Source organism: Lepidochelys olivacea (assembly GCF_965140295.1).
Source record: "Lepidochelys olivacea isolate rLepOli2 genome assembly, chromosome: 1".
Taxonomy (NCBI): Eukaryota; Metazoa; Chordata; order Testudines; family Cheloniidae; genus Lepidochelys; species Lepidochelys olivacea.
Genome location: NC_140411.1, coordinates 218,591,046 through 218,609,393, shown reverse-complemented (window position 1 = coordinate 218,609,393; position 18,348 = coordinate 218,591,046). Strand labels below are relative to the sequence as shown.

At 42.5% G+C, this 18,348-nt stretch overlaps 1 protein-coding gene and 1 long non-coding RNA gene across 2 annotated transcripts in view; both read left to right on the top strand.

The window, feature by feature from the left end:
• Positions 1-6,384, top strand: part of RIMKLB (ribosomal modification protein rimK like family member B) — a 71,188-nt gene extending 64,804 nt beyond the window's left edge. Inside the window, exons 7-8 of the mRNA XM_084630398.1 lie at positions 1,207-5,791; positions 6,204-6,384. Of these exons, the coding sequence (XP_084486524.1) occupies positions 1,207-1,670 (464 nt within the window). The 3' untranslated portion in view covers positions 1,671-5,791; positions 6,204-6,384. The remainder of the gene's footprint in view (positions 1-1,206; positions 5,792-6,203) is intronic.
• Positions 6,385-6,392: 8 nt separating this feature from the next.
• On the top strand, positions 6,393-15,937 carry LOC311521804. The gene is made up of 3 exons (XR_014711972.1): positions 6,393-8,313; positions 9,570-9,686; positions 15,422-15,937. It is a non-coding gene; the product is annotated as an uncharacterized lncRNA (long non-coding RNA).
• The last annotated feature ends 2,411 nt before the right edge of the window (positions 15,938-18,348 follow it).

The window sequence follows — 18,348 nt, the reverse complement described above, 5'->3', positions numbered from 1 at the left end:
AGAGTGGCTGTTTGCCTCGCGGGCTTTGTGTTAGGCATTCCGCAGCTCCTTCACTTTAATCCTGCACTGCAGTGCGTCCTGGTCATGGCCCCTTTCCATCATGTATCTTGATATCTGCCTGAAGGTACGGCTAGAGCGCAGCTGGGACTGTACAGCTTCGTCCCCCCAAACACTGGTGAGGTCCAGCACCTTACCATTGCTCCATACTGGCGATTGCCTGGCGGGTGGAGGCATGGTCACCTAAAAAGATTCGCTGAGAGCACTCCATGCCTGGCTGAGCAAACAGGAAGGGGATTTTCAAAATTCCCAGAGAATTTAAAGGGCGGGTCTGACGGTTGGTCACCTGAGGGCAGGGCAGTAGAGTTCAAAGTGATGACCAGAGTGGTTAGAACAGGCATTGTGGGACACTTCGGGAGGCCGATCAGAGTGCACTAACAGACCAGGGTGTCTGGTGCCGCAGTGCTCCAGTGGGGGGTGCACCAAACGTTATTCCACTCACTGAGGTGGAGTACCAGGAGCACTCTAGCCATGGAGTCAGAGCACTCTACGTGCCTTGCCAGTGTGGACGGGTAGTGAGCTAGTGCGCCCAGGGCTTCTTTAATGCGCTCTAACTCGCAAATGTAGCCAAGCCCATAGTGTAGATGCTTCCTATGCCCACAGAATGGGTTAGGTCATGCTAAATATGTAGGACAGGGTGCAAAATTTTTCGCAGCCCTCACTGATGTAGTTAGGTCAATCTAATTTTTAAGAATAGTCTGTCTTAAATGTTAAATGAATTTTTAGTTTTTGTTTCCTCAACTGCTTAGCTTTCAGGCTTATCTTTTTTGATGTCGTATCACTGATTCTTCAGTTACCATGGTCTTCCAGCATAGCAAAGATCTGAGTAGCTAATAGGAGAAGCAAGCAATGCTCTTAGGTGGGGGGCAGAGGGATGACACTGTGTCAGACCACCTTCTAACGGAACAAAGAAGCAAAACAGACACATGGCGTGTTTTTTTTAATTTGCAGGTCAGCTTTAACACCCCTACAAATAAAAAATGTGTTGATATCCTTCCTGACCAAAAGTGGTCGCACCCTTCCCTGCAGCACTCTGGATTTTCCTTGGATGTTTCCCATCCAAGAACTGAGCCATCCCTACTATGCTCAGCAGGTGCCATTTGACCAGATCGCAGCCTGAGGGCTGACCCTTGTTTTCCCTTTTGCCAGGTGGTGTAGGGATGATGTGCTCACTGAGCGAACAAGGCAAGCAGCTGGCAGTCCAGGTGTCAAACATCCTGGGGATGGACGTGTGTGGCATCGACCTACTGATGAAAGATGATGGCTCGTTCTACGTCTGTGAGGCCAATGCAAATGTAGGTTTCATTGCCTTTGACAAGGCTTGTAATCTAGATGTAGCTGGTATCATAGCGGACTACGCCGCTTCTCTCCTCCCCCCCGGTCGCTTGACGCGGCGCATGTCCTTGCTCTCTGTGGTGTCCACGGCCAGCGAGACGAGCGAGCCAGAGCTGGGCCCTCCAGCTAGTGCCGCTGTCGACAACATGAGCGCTAGCTCCAGCTCTGTCGACAGCGACCCTGAGACCACGGAGAGAGAGTTGCTCACCAAGCTCCCGGGGGCTTTATTCAACATGAACCAGCTACTAGCCAATGAGATCAAACTCCTTGTGGAATGATGCCACGTGTAAATACCTGACCAGCAAAACTCTTGTGCATTTTTTTTTAAACCAACTTGCAATGCTGTTTATCAGAGAAGCTCAGGGAGATGAATGGAGTGGGGAGGGAATTAGTCGAAAGGGTGAGATTAAAAGGTGCATGTTCTCCGCTTGCTGCTCTTACTTTTTAATCCTCCAGAACATATGATTGGCTTCATTTTTTGGCAGCCAATCTCTAGTCAGTGATACCCAGTTCAAACCCACGTGGGGATTTTATTTATGTGCCGCTGTAGTCCCAAGCTTATCACAGAACTTGTGTATTGATGGGGAAATATTACAGCGCAATTCACGCTTCTGGTTTTGGAATGCTATCTTGCAATTCTCCAAAAGCATCTGTGAACTCATGCAGCTGTGAACTCTCTCCTGCCTCTTTAAGAGCTTGATCTTGTGAATTGCTTGAGTGCCTTTAGTTTCCAAGAGAGCTGAGGGTGCTCAAGGTCTGATATTTCAAAGGTGCTGAGCAGCTGCAGTTCCCATTTACGTAAGTGGGAGCTGTGAAAGTTCAGCATCTCTTAAAATCAGCCCGTTGTGACCTTGCAGGATCTGGCCTTGAGTGATGGGGCAGGGACAGGAAACTCGAGCTTTCAGTACAAACCTGCGACTTCTGCCATCTCAGTATTAACTGGCATGTGTCCACAAAAATGTGTCCATATTTGTTTATAAAGCTTTTGAGGGGGGGATGTTTTTTAAATTTGTGTTTTTTATCATTTTAAATCCTGGGGCAGGTGTGTAGAGGAATCAGTCATGTTCTCATTCATGGCAGAAGTGGCACGTTTTAACTATTTTTGCACGATTGGAGGAGATAAACAGCATTGTAATGTTCGGTGTACAAAATAATGTTTAATCCAATGTGAAAAAGAATTACACTAGTTTAAAACAAATGTGCATTGACTTGTATTTGTTAGTGTTTTAGTCTTTTTGAGAGAGAGATGCTATGTTAATGTTCCATTTTTTTAATACATGCTAGTCCAACACACCCTTCTCTATGCCTGCATCTTTAACAGTGGCCAAAGTGAGAACACCACAAACTATTTAACAAAACACTGACTTGAAGCCTGTAAATCATTCTTTTATTTTTGTCATTTTTTCCCTGGGAAACATGGTAGGGTGTGGAGGAGGGAAAAGGTTGGTTGAAACCTCAGACATTTAGGATAAATCTGAAGTTGGTTCGTTACCACTATTACTAGGCTTGTATTTTCCACACTGAAAATGTCTCAACTCTGATGTCAGCTGAGCTCCAAAACATGGATCCAGGAGAAAAATACACAGTTCTTGGCTTTGGGAAACTATGCAGCAGATTAAAAAAAAAAAAAAAAGGGCTCAGCTAGAATAAAAATATAAAAGGCCACAAGCAATGAATAGATGGATCCTGGACCCTGTGTATGTGTGTGCGCTTTGCTTTATTTCTTTTTGGTTTGGGGCTGTTCAGTTTCTTTTTTTCAGGCTGACTGATTTTCTTTCCTCAGTCCTTCTGGCTGTGCATTTTCTCATTCAATTTGAGCAGTTTTGGGAAACAAAGAACCAAAACAGCAGTGTTGGGTCCATTTTGAAGTCCTCACCTTCCTCCTCCTCACCTCCTGCTTGTTCCTTCCCTCCTTCTGGGTTCATAAAGCACTGGAACTATAGATATAGATAGATATATATATATATAGATATATATATATATGCGCCTCTTTTTAGGGGAAAAAAAGTAAAACGTTTGTGACTGAAAGATGGTTTTGTGAAAAGAGGGTTTGGAGGGGTGTTTGTGTGTGTGCAATGCTGCTGTTATCTGGATACTTTAAAGGAGCATGTCCCATGTATCCGCTGAGGCTCTGCGCTTCCTACCCCTGTGGCCCCTCCTCACCTCTCCGCTGCTCTGCTGCTTTACCGTCGCTCATTCGGATCTTAAACAAACACAACTCATGGACACTACGGAGAGAGACTTCAAGAGGCAATAAACAGAACAGTATTAACCTGCTTTCATGGAGGTTTGATCATGCTTATTTGTACAGTTTTTTTAATTTTAAAAAGGAATGTAATAAAATGAGGGGTTTTTGTAGAATTAAATATTGTTATTAAAAACAAGTGGAAGGTTGATTGTTGATGTTAGCTGATGGAGTGATCCAGATGATCCAGCAACAAAAGACGTTTCAACAGTCAAGGTCATCTCTGAGGTTTTATTCCTGAACCTTCAAGTGCACAGATTATAACAAAAGAAAACAAAGGTTTTCCCTTGTATAAAAAATCAGTACACCCCAGTACAGGTTACATCCAACCTAACTTTCTAATTACTGGGTGGGAAAGCTCTGCCTCCTTACAGGCTCTTGTCCCCTCATATGCTTACTAAGGAGCTGTTTTTTAAATAATGTTCTGTATTCCCTTTGAGACCCGATTGAGCCTGCAGTTTCCAGCCCTACTTTAATATACACACTGTGAGCACCTGTGGGGGATATAAGTGAGGGAGGGTGGACAAGTCAGCTCCATGCCAGCTGGAAGTAATCAACTAAGGTCTCTGCACTACTGTCACAGTTTGCAAAGATAACTTATTGGAAAGAGGCTGCTAACAGCTATATGATCTGAGCTGTCTTGAGTCCCCACATTGCTTGAGGGAAAGAGGCTGTGGCAGCAGGGACTTCTTAATGCATCTCGCCTTTAGAATTTACTACTCACACTTCAGAGTAATACAGATTTGTGAAGTGGTACACATACTTTTATTCTGAAACACACAAGCAAATGGACAGAAGGGTATTATGTTGTGGCTGGCTCCCTTCTGATGAGATCCTTTTGTGCGATTGGTGCTTCTTTTACAAGATTGGAGAAAAGTCTATGGGTAGTGCTTGTTATGGGGGAGGATCAGGAGTTAAAACTTTATACACATTCATGTAGACAGTAATTCTTGATATTGCTTACGGAAAGCCTTGCTGAGGATTCAAAGCTTTGTCTATTTGAATCAATCTTGTAGGTTCCTCCCTGCAACCTACCCATTGTCCCGTGGTCAGTGAGATGTATATAGTGGAGAAGAAAAAATGGGTTTCACATGTATGCCTGTAATACAACTAAAAAATCAAGCCTGTGCTAACCAAGAGATGTCTCTCATTACATCTAAACACTATACAGCTCAGCACTATGTGCTATGCTCTCTTCAGTTCCACATCCTAAAGAATGCTTTCCATAGTCTAGTGCCTTAATAGAGCTAACATTACCTGTCATATTCTGGTTTGGAAGCTTATATTGGAAAGGACACGTAATCAAGAAACACCTGAGGATTTTTTTAAAAAGGGCTGATACAGATAATGGTGATGCATGAGTTGTTAATATATCTATATTTTTTTTAAGGGAGGGGAGAGAAACTTGAGTGAGCCAAGCAGAAACTTTTGTTTGCAGAAATAAGTTTTTTCTTAATTTAAACCTGATGGAATTTGTCATCTTGTTTGTAACAGTGATTTGGGGGGGCGGGGTTGTGAATTTTTCTGCTGTGTGATTTGGTCACATGTTTACAATTCTTTGTTTACCATGTTTAATTCTAAATTGTCTGTATGGCTTTGTATATTAAGTATTTTTTTTAATTTTTTTGATGTGTTTTATAAAATCACCCCTCTCTGGAATGCTACAATGCCTCATCTGTAACACGTGATGGAAGAGTGACGCTCTGTATACACATGGACTATTTATTTTTTTGGTGTTCCACCCCCTCCAAGCTATGTGGTCATGCTTTGATGGCTTCTCCCCTCCTGCTTCACATTTGCAGTCTTTCATGTGTGATATCTGCCCAGGAAACGCCTCTGGAACTACTGTTTATGTTGGCCAAAAAAAAAAGAAAGAGGACATTTCTTCAAATGTTGCACTGGACTTTTAAATCCCACATGTGATATCAATAACTCTTTCTAAATCTCCTCTCTTCTTCCTCAAATGCAAAAAGCCCTAGTTGGTTAAATATGTAAGGGGCCTCACGGGCTTAGAGAGACTTTGTGAAAGCAACCCGTGTGTACAATATCTTTCTCATGGCTCGCTCTTTTTGAGAAGGTTTATGGGCTTTATGGCTGGTGTGAGACACACGACCCACTCCTGTTCTCTCTATGGAATTGTAGGTGCTCAGACAGGTAACCTCTGCTGCTACTGTTTTTTTCTTCATTTTTAATTTTTCACTGTTCTAGGAATTCCTTTAAAATGTTAACACATTGCAGGATTTATAACCAAGTGTTTGCCTTTTCCGTTTGTTTTGTTTTGTTTTTTTCTTTTACGTCTCTCTTGACCTTGGAGAGTGTTCCGATGGCGGATCTTAGCCCACTGTTGGTAATCTCCAAACCCCTTGTGTTCCAATTTTCAGTTGAAATGTTTGGGTTTTTTTCATTTGTTTAAACCAGCGTCAGAAAGTGAAGCGTGGGTTTTGGGTGGGCATTGTAATTTTGTTTATCTGAAATTGTTCTATTTTGTGTGTATTATTTTTTTCTTTTAAAAAAGACGTGTTCTAACAGTTCGCACTTTCTTACTGTTCTTTGCAAAACTTTTCAGGAGCCAAAAAAGTCAAACAATCCAGAGAAAAACTTCCCTTCTCCCCTTTCTGATGGCGAGAGTGAGAGCTTATGAAAAGTCCTTGAGAATGTTCCTTCCTAAACTTTTCTCCCCAGTAATGCAAGCTGGTAAAACAGTAAACGCAGCAGTTTGGTGGCATCCAAAACCGACCTGTTGGCAGGTAAATTCACTCTTTCTGCTCTTTTTCTTTTCTTTCTTTTTTAACCCTCACGTGTTTGTCTTTCTTCCTTCCCATTTTCCACCATCCACCCACTAGTTTGATGAAGCTTCTCAAAGGATGTCCTCAGTAATGAGGCTTAGAAAGCAAATCCTACTTTCCTTCTTTTCCCCACCCCCACTTGTACAAGATAGATTTTAAGAAATTTTTCAGGGTTTCTCCCTTAATGTGCTCAGGTGAGCCACTGTGAGGGTGGGTTAAATACCACTGCTGTGGCAGAATGATTGGAGGGATGATGTCTAACTGCACAACTTTGACCATCCTCTGTGTATCTCTCTACTTTTTCCTTCCAATATGCTATTCTGGCTTAAGTTTTCACAGGGTTATGGTGCTTCCCAGGTGCACGGTGAGCACAAAGTTTAACAGCATCAATTAGGAGTTGAAAGGTATGGAAAACTAGTATTAAAAAGGTTGGGTTAGGGTTAAAATTTGCAGATATGGGGGACATGGCAAATGGGAGAATACCTCTGCTAAATAGAACCACATCTGGGCTGACTGTATCTGTTTTGGGCATTTTTAATGATCCCGCTAACTGTAATATCCAAGGATCAATAAATAATTTGCCCTTCTGTGGTACCTCACATCTACTGATCTCAGCGCACCTTGCAGATGTTGACAGTGTAGCCTCCCAAATCCCTTGTGGGGTAGGAGATTCCATGTTCTACAGGTGTAAGCAAAGAGGTGAAGTGGGTATCAGAGGGAGTTTCTAAGCAGGGCGAGTATGACACTTCAGGCTGGCTTACAAGTGCTCCCTCGTATAATTTATTTCTAGGTACTCTTGCCCTTCTTTTGAAGATCTTTTGTATATGTGAATAACTCTGATCTTTGTAGGCATTAAAAAAATTCTACTTGTGACCATCTCAATTTGTTTCCTCTGTGCTCTAGAAAAGAACGGTGCTGGTGTATTCAGCTTGTGTGAGCAGCAATACTCGGAACAAAATGTGTGTGTGTGTGGGGGGTATTTTAGATAGAGCCAAATTTTGCTCTGTTATGCTAATCTAAAGTATCAGTGAAATGACCAGATTTTCACTAGTATAACAGAGTATAGAATTTGTGCCTTTAATTTCACATGCAAGATAATTGTACAGACCTGTTATACTCACATTTCCAATGCTTTTTCCTTTCAGACACTCCCACTTCTCTCGTCTCACCACTGGGCAGGCCTATTCCTTTATTTGTGTATATTTTTGTGAATCAGCTGCTGTAAGACACAGTAGGCTTTCAAGCATGTGGCTGGGTGTCTTCTGTTTTGGGGAAAGATCTGCAGATTTGTAATACTCTTTAAAGATAGGTCTGAACCCTCCTTCTACCCCCATCACCCATAAGTTAACCAGATCTGAACTTGCCTCTAGACTTTGCAGCTCAGACCCACAGTTAACATATTTCTTCAAAGTTTTCTTGGTGGTAGAAAACATTAAGCCCTATAGTGTTTATAAACAGTCTTTGGTGGGAAGCATAGAAAAGAAAAGCTATTTCAGTCCACTGAAGCTGATGTCTCAATCCTCTACTCTCCCGCCCCTCCCTTGTTGCTGGAATGGCTTTCAAAGCCTAATACTAATCTTGCTTGTGTCCAGTACTTTGCAAAGGGTGTTGGGTGAAGGGAGGATGTTGGAGAAACTTGAATAAGTCTTGGCAACTTAGACAAAGGGATCCCTATTGTGTAATTATGTGAGTGCTGAACAAGAACTTCTTCTATATGCCCTTCTGCTGCAACAGAATAATAAAACTGGTAGGTGGCAGTAGCAGAAGAAGGAACTAATGTGGCTGGGACCTGCGAAACCTACAATTCAAGGAGAGATGGATTGCAAAATGTTAACTGAAGTAAGGGGGACAGAGGAGAGAGGCAGAGTGCTTGAACTGTCACTTTGAATGGTGAGTGTGGTTTTACTCAATTCTTACCCATCATAGGAATTGTCATAGTAGAATGGACACCTTGGCCCTTCTCGACTAGTGTCGTCTGACATTCAGCATCCCACTTCCAGCTGCCTCTGACATGGGCTAACACTTAGATATCTCAGAGGGAGACATAAGCCCCCATAATACTACTTGTTGTCAAATGTGGAGAAAATTTCTTCCTGACCCCGAGCCAGTGGTCAGCCCTGAAGCCACAAGACTCATAGCCAATACGCTTAGCTACTCTGTGTGCTATTCACTTTATATATATTTCTTTCTGGAATCTTTCTGTGTATTAATCTATAATAACAAACACCACTTGATAAATATATTTAGCATTTCCTCCCCCAAGATACTGTCCTCTGTACGTTAAAATCAGTCACCTCTTTAATCTCAAGTGCTCTCATCGTAGTATTCTGACAGGTTTTCATCCATTTACTGTATGTGGGGAGCATTAACTACATATTGTGTAGCATGCAACTAGCTGTATATCTTAGTTTTATTGTCCAAGTCAGTGCCACCTAGGATGCCACAGTTGTCACTTCGCTGCACACCATGGCCACTCAAAATTTCACAGCAACAGCGGAGATCCTCCTTCAGTAAATGCACAGGGCTCAGCTGCTTGAACTGAAGGACATGCCATTAGCAGGATAGAGGTTGACACAGTTAAGCCGTTCTGATTCCAGCCAGTAGAGAGCAGTGGTGAGTGTATAGTCAGTTCAGCACATTATTTCCTTAGAAAAAACATTTTTCAAAATCTTAATGTGAATAGACATATTTTCCATGATACTTTATTAATAATAATAATAAATAAGAAGTAGTAGTTGTCTCCTTGGGACTTATACTGTCCCATTTACCATTGTACTGGTGCATGTGAATATAAAGTGAAACTAACCCATCAGGTTCAGTGTTGTTGTAGCCATGTTGGTCCTAGGATATGAGTCCTCTCCTCAAAGGAAACCTGCAAAGCATCTTCAAAAGATGAACCTGGGAAGGTAACTTTGTAACTCTGCTAGACACACAAAAACCATGGACATAACAGAAACACTGATTTTATGACTCATAACAATTTCTAACATACCTTGCTGCCTACTACCTTCCTTTGTCCTATGACTGCAGACATGTTAATTTCCCACTTCATTTTAAGTGGTCTCCTACAATGCTTGCCAAACCTTTATGTGTAACAGTTTGTCCCACCTTGTATTTAACTTGAACATTCTGGTTACCTTCCCCAGACCTCAGAAAGATCTCCATGTAGCTTGAAAGCTTGTCCCTTCCACCAACAGAAGTTGGTCCAATAAAAGATACTGCCTCACCCACCTTGTCTTGATCTAGTTCAGTAAGTCAAGTTGGTAAGTGAAGTGCAAAAAGCTAAATTGCTTACAATGTGAAATGTGAAAAAGGCTTCAAAATATTTAGAATCAGTGATGGAATTCATTTAAAAAAGAAAACCTGTCTGATTATACTTGTTATATAGAATATCAAAAAGTTTTATATAATAACAGGGTACAAGGAATTAATACAGCAACAAAAACAAACCCAACATGGTAAGCAAAAAGCTATTGAGATAGGAAGAGGTAAAGAGGCCATTATAAAATCCACTCTCCATATAACTATGTAAATGTTATGATACTTAGAATACTGTATGTGATAGACACCCTAGAAATACAGTGGAAAGGATATTGTGTGGTCTTCATGGAAGACAGAAGCGAAAGATACTTACTGGAAACTACCTATTCATTGGCTATGCAAAGCAAGGTCTAAGGCTATGTCTACATTGCACTTTCGTCAGTAAAAGTTTTGTCGCTCAAGTGAGGGAAAAAAACACACCCCTGACCAACAAAAGTTTTACCGACGAAAAGCACTGGTGTGGACAGCGCTTTGTTGGTGGGAGATGCTCTCCTGCTGACAAAGCTACTGCCCCTTGTTGGGTGTGGTTTTGTTTTCTCTCCAGGAGAGCGCTCTCCTGCCTACAAAGAGCGGGTACATTGCATGCTTTACAGCGGCAAGGCTTTAGCAGCACAGCTGTGCCGCTGTAAGTTGCGCAATGTAGACCTAGCCTAACACTCAGCCTGATGGCATCCATGTTTCTGTCTGTCTTCCTCCCAGACAGAAAGAAAAGAAATGAGGGGGGGCACACCTTTGCCCCTGGCATAGAGGGAGGAGCTGATGAGGGTTACAGGGAGTCCCTGAAATAGAGAGGGTGGCACACAGGTAGTTTATGGGGACTAAAGGGCTACAAGGAGAACCTGGTATGTCCAATACACTCAGCCCTCAGAAGCAACAAAATGTATGACCCTTTAGTTATAATGAACACTTCGTAAATCTACAGCATACCTCACTGTATTTGGCTTCTAAATCAAGTACCTTAGAAGTAACTTGTAAAATGTGCAACCTGCCTTCTAAAATAGCTCTGTTATTAACTGGCAAGACAGACTGTTCTGCTGTTTGTCCCACCAGAATGTCTTAAAGTCCAAAAGAAGGTTCTTGTGGTTATAGCACACTGATATGGCAGAAATGTTACTTGGATGTGATTAAAATGCATAGAGTGAATAATACACCGTTGTCCCTTTTTTCTTCAGTAAGACTATCCCCTGTTCACTTTGCACTTAAATATTACGCTTGGTTAAATAGTAAGGGCAAAATCCTGTTTTCTTTACTTATCTGAGTAGTCCCATTAAAACCATCTGGAGTACTTACTATGTGGGAAGTAAGCATGATTTGACCCGAGGGCATTGCAGAGGGCACAAGAAACTAAGATCTAGATGCAAATTGGAAAGGTGTTTTGAGTAGAGAATTGTAAAGAGAGTTCCGGTCAGTGGAGTGATACACAAATGCTGTTCTAGATAGCAGGAGCTTTAGAGAAGAAGGCTCTTGTATTTAGAGTTAAGAAACTGAAATGCCAGAGAGCAGATTGTGATAGTCAAGGCAAGCAGAGTCAAAAGCATAGGTGAATGTTTCAGCAGCAGTGGAGTCAAGAGGGTTAAAATGGAACTTTCTCAGCCTTAGCACTCCCCATCTGTCCGTTGAGAGGAAGAAAATAGGAAACAACATACCCACCCTCCTCCCCTGTGGAAAAGGCTTTTTAGCCTTCACAAGATGGAGGAGAAAAACTGAGCAGTGGACCTGGGGATGGGCATGGTGTAGAAACCAGCACAGCTCCTGTCCATGGAGACAGATGGTCATTCTGGTTAAAAATGCTGCTATGTTTCTCGTGGTAAAATGACAATTTTTTACCCTGAGCGGTGAGTGAAACAGGAAAACCAAGAGGCGTGAGGAGGGCAGGTAATAGTCAGTCCCCTAACCAAAAACGTTCGTCAGTCTCATAACTAGGGCCCTACCAAATTCATGGTCCATTTTGGTCAGTTTCACTGTCATAGGATTTAAAAAATCTTAAATTTCATGATTTCAGATATTTAAATCTGAAATTTCACTGTGTTGTAACTGTAAGGGTCCTGGCTCAAAAGGAGATTGCAGGGAGGGTCGGAAGGTTATTGTAGGAGGGTCGCCGTATTGCCATCCTTATTTCTGTGCTGCTGCTGGCGGCGGTGCTGCCCTCAGAGCTGGGCCTGTGGAGAGCAGTGGCTGCTGGCTGAGAGCCCAGCTCTGAAGGCAGCGCCATAGCCAGCAGCAGCAGATAAATAAAGATGGCATGGTGTGGTATTACCACCCTTACTTCTGCACTGCTGCTGGTGGGGCACTGCCGTCATGGCTGGGCTTCTAGCCAGCAACCGCCGCTCTCCGACCATCCAGCTCTGAAGGCAGGTCAGAAGTAAGGGTGGCAATATCAGACCCGACCTCCCCTGCGCCGCCCCCCCCCCATTTGGGTCAGGACTCCCAGTTTGTGAAACGCTGGTCTCCGTGAAATCTGTATAGTATAGGGTAAAAGTACACAAAAGACCAGATTTCATGGTCCATGACACGTTTTTCACAGCCAAGAATTTGGTAGGGTCCTACTCATAAGGCATCTCCAGCTGATCTTGGTAGTTGAATTGGGGAGGTAGGGGTATAGAAATGTGAGCCTTGCTCACAAAGGCAAGGCTTGAGGTAGCCATTTTAGGTGTTCAGCAAAGTTTTCTGAGATGCAAGAAAAGTGGGGATTAAATTAATGTTTTTTTCCATTTTTTTGCAAGTCAACGTCTATCCAGTCTGCTTTCCCCGCCCGATGCAGCACAGAGCAGAGTGCCCTGTGTTTGCTGCAACCCTGCACTGGTAAAGAGACCCAAGAAGGGAGTGGAATGGCTTGTATTTCTTTTCAGAGAGTCCAAGGGGGGGGGGGGTGGAAGAGGAGGTGCATTAATGAAAAGGGGAGGGGCTTCAGCCTCCCCCACCCCTCCAGCCCTGCCAGCGTGGATTAGGCTGGGACAAAGAGTGGCATTTACGTTTTGCTGAGGCAGGGCATTGTCAGGGTATTTCTCCATTTTCCTTTTGTTCTCTTCAGAAACCCTCTTTTTTTCTTCTCCTCTACAGCATGTCAGAAAAAAACGCAGGGGCTGGGTGGGGTGCAGAGAGAGAGTGGGGAGTTTCTGATAGCAAATCAAAACTCTCTTTAATTGCATGACAAGAGATGCAAGTGTTGCCAAAGTATATAAGTGACAGAGAGGAACAGTATGGCGGAGGCTCAGTAGATTGAACACTTGCCCAGAAGAGGGCTTCGTAAAAAGATATTAGTGGGTTTCGTCCCCTATGTCTATTTTGTGGTATTGTCCATTTCTGATTTGGTGGCAAGTTGCTGCATAGGAAAGACAGAAATAGCATCACTAGAATATGCAGAGGTTTCTCTTTGCTGTAGCACTGTTCCTAAGAGCAAAGTGCCTGGGGGTGGGAGAGGGATGGTTTTGTCACTTCATTGCCCATTCCCAGTCTCTGGAATTTCTCTCCTGTAGGGAGCAGAGTGGGAAGGGGGAGGGGAACATAGCTGCGTTTTTGGTAAGCAGTAATTTTGCCTGTAAAATATAAGGCAGGTTCCATCCAGTCTGGTTCCAATCATGCACTCATTGATATTGCTGGGAGAGGATCAGACCTGCTGTTTAGTAAGGGAGGAAGAGAAACAGAAGGAGGGGGAAGTTGAAAGTGCTGCCTGCCTTGAATAACTGCATCCTTTGTGGCTGGCTTTTTATAGCTTCCTGGTGTGGTTGTGTATATGTCTTACTAAAAGAATGGCTGGCTGCAGAAAGCCCTCTGCTGTTGAGAATTGAGATCGGGGAGGTGGGAGGATTAGACTGAACGGGTACCTAGCCAAAACCTACCTACCAGTGAATTTTAGTTCTCGGGTTTGACTAGACTACGATTAAAGGTGTTTTTCTTTTTTTTAACGTTAGCAAAAATGTTTAAAATAACGTATTTTCAAATGTCTGTAGAGCGAGCAAGTTGTATTTTAACATGTTAGCTGGTTGAGGGGAACTCCCAGGAGGGGTTTTAACACCTATTAAAATACAGCTTTCCTGGTCTACTCTAGAGTTTTAAAATATTTTAGCTAATGTTTTAAAAATACACCTTTTATACTAGTCTAGGCATACCCTTTCAAATACTGTCATTTAGACTCTCTTCTCCTCCCTGTGAACGCTCAGAGTCATTCCACAAAGGGAAAGAGGTAGTGGTTGGGTCCAGACTTTACTCAGTCTGCCTGCATATTTATACCATGCTCAGCATGATGGTAAGGGGGAGTTCTGTTTTGGGGCGCACTACAAAAATCTTTCTTTGAATTTGCAGAGCACGAATAGTACATAACTGCTACAGAAAATGGCAGCTGCTTTCTGACCTCCAAATATTTTTTTCATGATTTTTTTCTGTGGTCCTGTACTGTTGTTTCATTTATAGATACACTGCATTTATGTAGCAATGTTAAATCCTTGGGTTAAACTAGGGCAGTATGAGATGGACCTATATTTTGTGGTTGGGCAGCAAACTAGAATCTAGTTGATAATAGATACTGTTTTATGGTAACATAAAAAGATTTGTGTAGTTATTGTTCCGAGGGATTTTTGTTCTGAGTCCATCATATGAATTCTTTGTATTATATGGTGGAGTCTTTGGAAAATTGTGTGGTAATTTGAGTTTGACAAGGAGAAGGATGCTATTATGGTTAAATTACTTGGACTGGGAGTTAGAAATCCTGGGTTCTGATCCTGCCCTTGCCACAAACTTGCTGCCACCTTGAGGAATTCATTCAGTTTCACCACGCAGGCTTCCTCCATTATTCACAAAGGAAGCATGGGGGGAAATTGAGCATATTGACTTCCCTCATGGGGGTGTTGTGAGGCTTAATTCATTAATGCCTGTAAAGCACTTCGATTCTTGGAAGGGAGGAGTTGTAGAAGTGCATATTATTCATATTCTTATTACATAGGTAAATAAATAAACAGGAAGTGCTGTGGAGCACAGCTCCATGAGCCCAGAAACCTAAAGCTTCAGCAGAGAGAGGGGAGTGGGTAGTACTGGTATATACATATACTAGCTTCACTTTTCAATGCCTTAATGCAGTTGTGGGGTAGAGGCCAAGATGGTTAGTGATGGCAGGATGGCTTTGGTGGGGGATGGGAAGACAGCTATGGCTCTGTCTATACCTTAAAGACTTCATTGCCATTTTTATAAGAATAGGATTTCCCCCAGTATCCTTGTGCAAAGTTTTTCTTCGTCACCACTTTGGTGTGGAATACTGTGTGTCAGTCAGTCTCCGCTCTCTCCAGGTATTGGCATTTTGCTGCTGTTGTGTGTTATGCACACAACTTGCAATATACTCTAGATGCTTTAGGAAGACACTCAAGATGAATTGCTTAAGTTTCTTCAGGGGAGTGAGAACACCATACGGCCCCATCCATCTGACAAACACAAGGATGATAGAACCCACACCAGCATTCTAATTACCTTCCCTGCCCATCTGTGGGGCAGCATATGGGAGCAGTAGCCCAACATCACAATCTGTTGTAGGAGGCTTTGTGCCCCTCCCTGAATGCCAGAAATGTTTGTCTTCCATGTGGCAGATTCCAAGGCTTTGTCAGTGGGAGAGCTGGGAAGAGAGAGAGCGGTTGCAGTTTGACTCTGATAGACATTTTACACACATTTCTCTCATGAAATATTTCTGCAGGAATGTAATACTGGTGAAAGGTGCTGGATTATCAGCCCCAGAGATTGAAATCTTCTATACACAGGACAGGTAACACACAGGCATCAGTGGTTAAACTTCTCCCTCAGGGCACATAGCCTCTACTGCTCCTCACCCCCTGAGCTGGAGGGACCTTCCTTAAGGTCAAGAGGGGAGTTTTGGTCTCCATGCCCTATTTAGTTCTTGGCATGTCTACTAAGACTGCCAATTGGTGGTGGTGGTTTTTGTGATGCCTGCTTGAATTTCTGATTGTATATTCTGATGGAGACTGATTTTCTGTGGTTTATTTCTCTAGGCATTGTGAAGCGGCAAGAGATCCTTCTTTCCCCTTTACGGGAATACTTTTTCTCACTCCGTTACTCTCGATGATGAAGGGATGAGAGAACAGAACTGCATAAGTGTGGGACGACAGACAGAGTTTGAGATGAGATGATAGCAGCCACAGTGATGCTGCCTTTGTTACGTGGAAAAACTAAATTAAAGTGTTGTGAATTGTAACTCACAGAAGTTTGAGGTTCTTTTCAGTAGTTGTTTCTCTGTAAACGTATTCCTCTGTCTTGTGATTAATTTCTCAAAGTGTCAGCTGACATCAGAAATGTGATGACCTCACAGCACTGGTACAGTGAAGACAGAAACCTGTCACTAACTCTAAGATATTTTAAAGATACAGGATGGAGAATTTGTATTTCCCCAGCATGTTTCATTCTGAAAGATGCCAAAACGCTTTATGGAGTGGGCATGGTGTAGAGTTGTGATGAATTTACTTTCCCAAGTGCTTTAGAAACTAAACATCAGGTCTTCAGTTTTATCAGATCTCCGCTATAAATCCAGATAATAAGACAAGTGACTTAAAAGAAACCAAAAACCAAAACAAAATGTTTATTCCAGCAGAGTTTTAAAAGAAAAATCAATAAAACCATAATACAAAACATATTGTAATGACCTACGGCAGAGTGTGTGCACCAGTCAGAAATGCTCAGCTGTGTGTCATAGGTCATGTATTGCTGACACCAAATGGAAATGCTTTAAGTGGTTAGATTGTGCTTTTGGAGTAGGAGGGTCTGAGTTTTACCCCAACTGTTGCTATGAAGTTCCAAGGGGCCACAGTGAAATACTTATAACAGTGATGTCCTAGGTAGCCATATACTTATTACAATATCTATTTCATGTGATAGTTAGGAATGTGTGTTAAAAAAGAACCTGAGATGCAGAACGTGCATATTCTGGACATTTCACCATGGTAGGGAACTGCAAGATATTAATAAAATACAATATATAAGAAAAGTAAATTTTGACTAATGCTAACTTTATAATTTGCCTTTGGAAAGTTTTAGGTGTGTGTGATATAAAGATTGAAACAAATTTACAAGAAATCTAAATTGACACAAGTCAATGAACTCTTTCCTTCTGGTAGAAGCCAAGAACTTCAGTTTCACATCCCTCTTTAAGAGCCAGGGCAAAGACTGCAGAAGGCTTTGCGAAGTACTATAAGGATTGACAAAATTCAACATTATACCCCTTTGTTGAGATCTTCTGGACATGCAAAACTAGAGCCAAACTCAAGTGCCATAGCTGATGGCAGCTGTCCTAGGATGTTACGAGACGGAGAGAGGCAGTGTCTGTCCAGGACCTAAAGCACAAAAAGGGCTTTTTAGGTTAAAACTAACTACTTGCATCTGACCAGGTTGGAAGCTGGTGCAGTTTAGGGAGTACCAATGTAATATATTTCATGCAACTAAGCACTACTAAGTAAGCAGGTAAAATGCAGTGTTAAAGTAGTTAGTTTCAAAGTACAATTCAGGCTGAGGCCAAGAACTTAACAGGACTCAATAAAGGATTAGGCCTTACGTGAATAAGAACATCTACAGTTGTTTTAGATAGAATACACATATCTAAAGGAGCCACTGAATGCATCCGATGAAGGCTCACGAAAGCTTATGCTCAAATAAATTTGTTAATCTCTAAGGTGCCACAAGTCCTCCTTTTTATATCTAAAGGATATAAACTCTAATGGTTCTGGGCATAAGCGATCCCTAAGTGCCTGGGTTTAAGAACAAATTTTCCTTAGGTATATTACTCCATAATAGCCCATTCTGAGGGTTTTACTCCCTCTGAAGCATTTGGTCCTAGCTACTTCTGACAGTACACAGGATGTGGTAGACCACTGATCTGCCCTGGTATGTCAGTTCAACTGTAGCCCTACATATGAAGCACCTTACACAAGTTCAATCTGGGGATCACCAAGGCACACCAAACTGTGTGATGAGGTCCACATGTTGAAAGGAATTGTTGCAAGTTCCCTAGTCAAGTATAGATGGGAGGTGGAGGCAGACTGCTGCCATCTCGACTGTCAGAAGCCTACTAGGTCCAAATGTGTGCATGATTTGATAGAAATGATCGTACTGAAATACTTTTGCAGAGCTTTGTTATGGGCTGAGTAACAGTACATAAAAATGCACTGAAGTGGGAGCTGACTGCATTGCCCCAGCAATTTGATCAGCTGCCCGAAACAAAATCCCAAGTGGCTGAAACTGGCTAACTAGTAAGTCACCATTCTATGTGAATTCTTTCACTTCTTTCTATACTGCAAACTGGTCCACAATTCTCTTTCCACAGGATCCTTTGTGTTGAAATTTGAAAAAGACAGTGGTCCCTCGGGTCTGTGTTTTCCAGGGGTCTGCGTTTGATCAGCATTTAGGTCACTTGACTGTTTTGTGTATAATCTGGGGTTGCTTTACACGGTTGTGGTTATGAGCTGTTGTGATTTCATACAGCTTGTTGACTTCTTCCGGATGAGGTTTGTACCATGGAAAAGTACCATCCTATTACTCCATGCATGATGAGCAGCATGGTCTGAAGGAAGGGGTATCCAGCAAGGAACCAAGACATTTAAGCTCTATTCCTAGCTC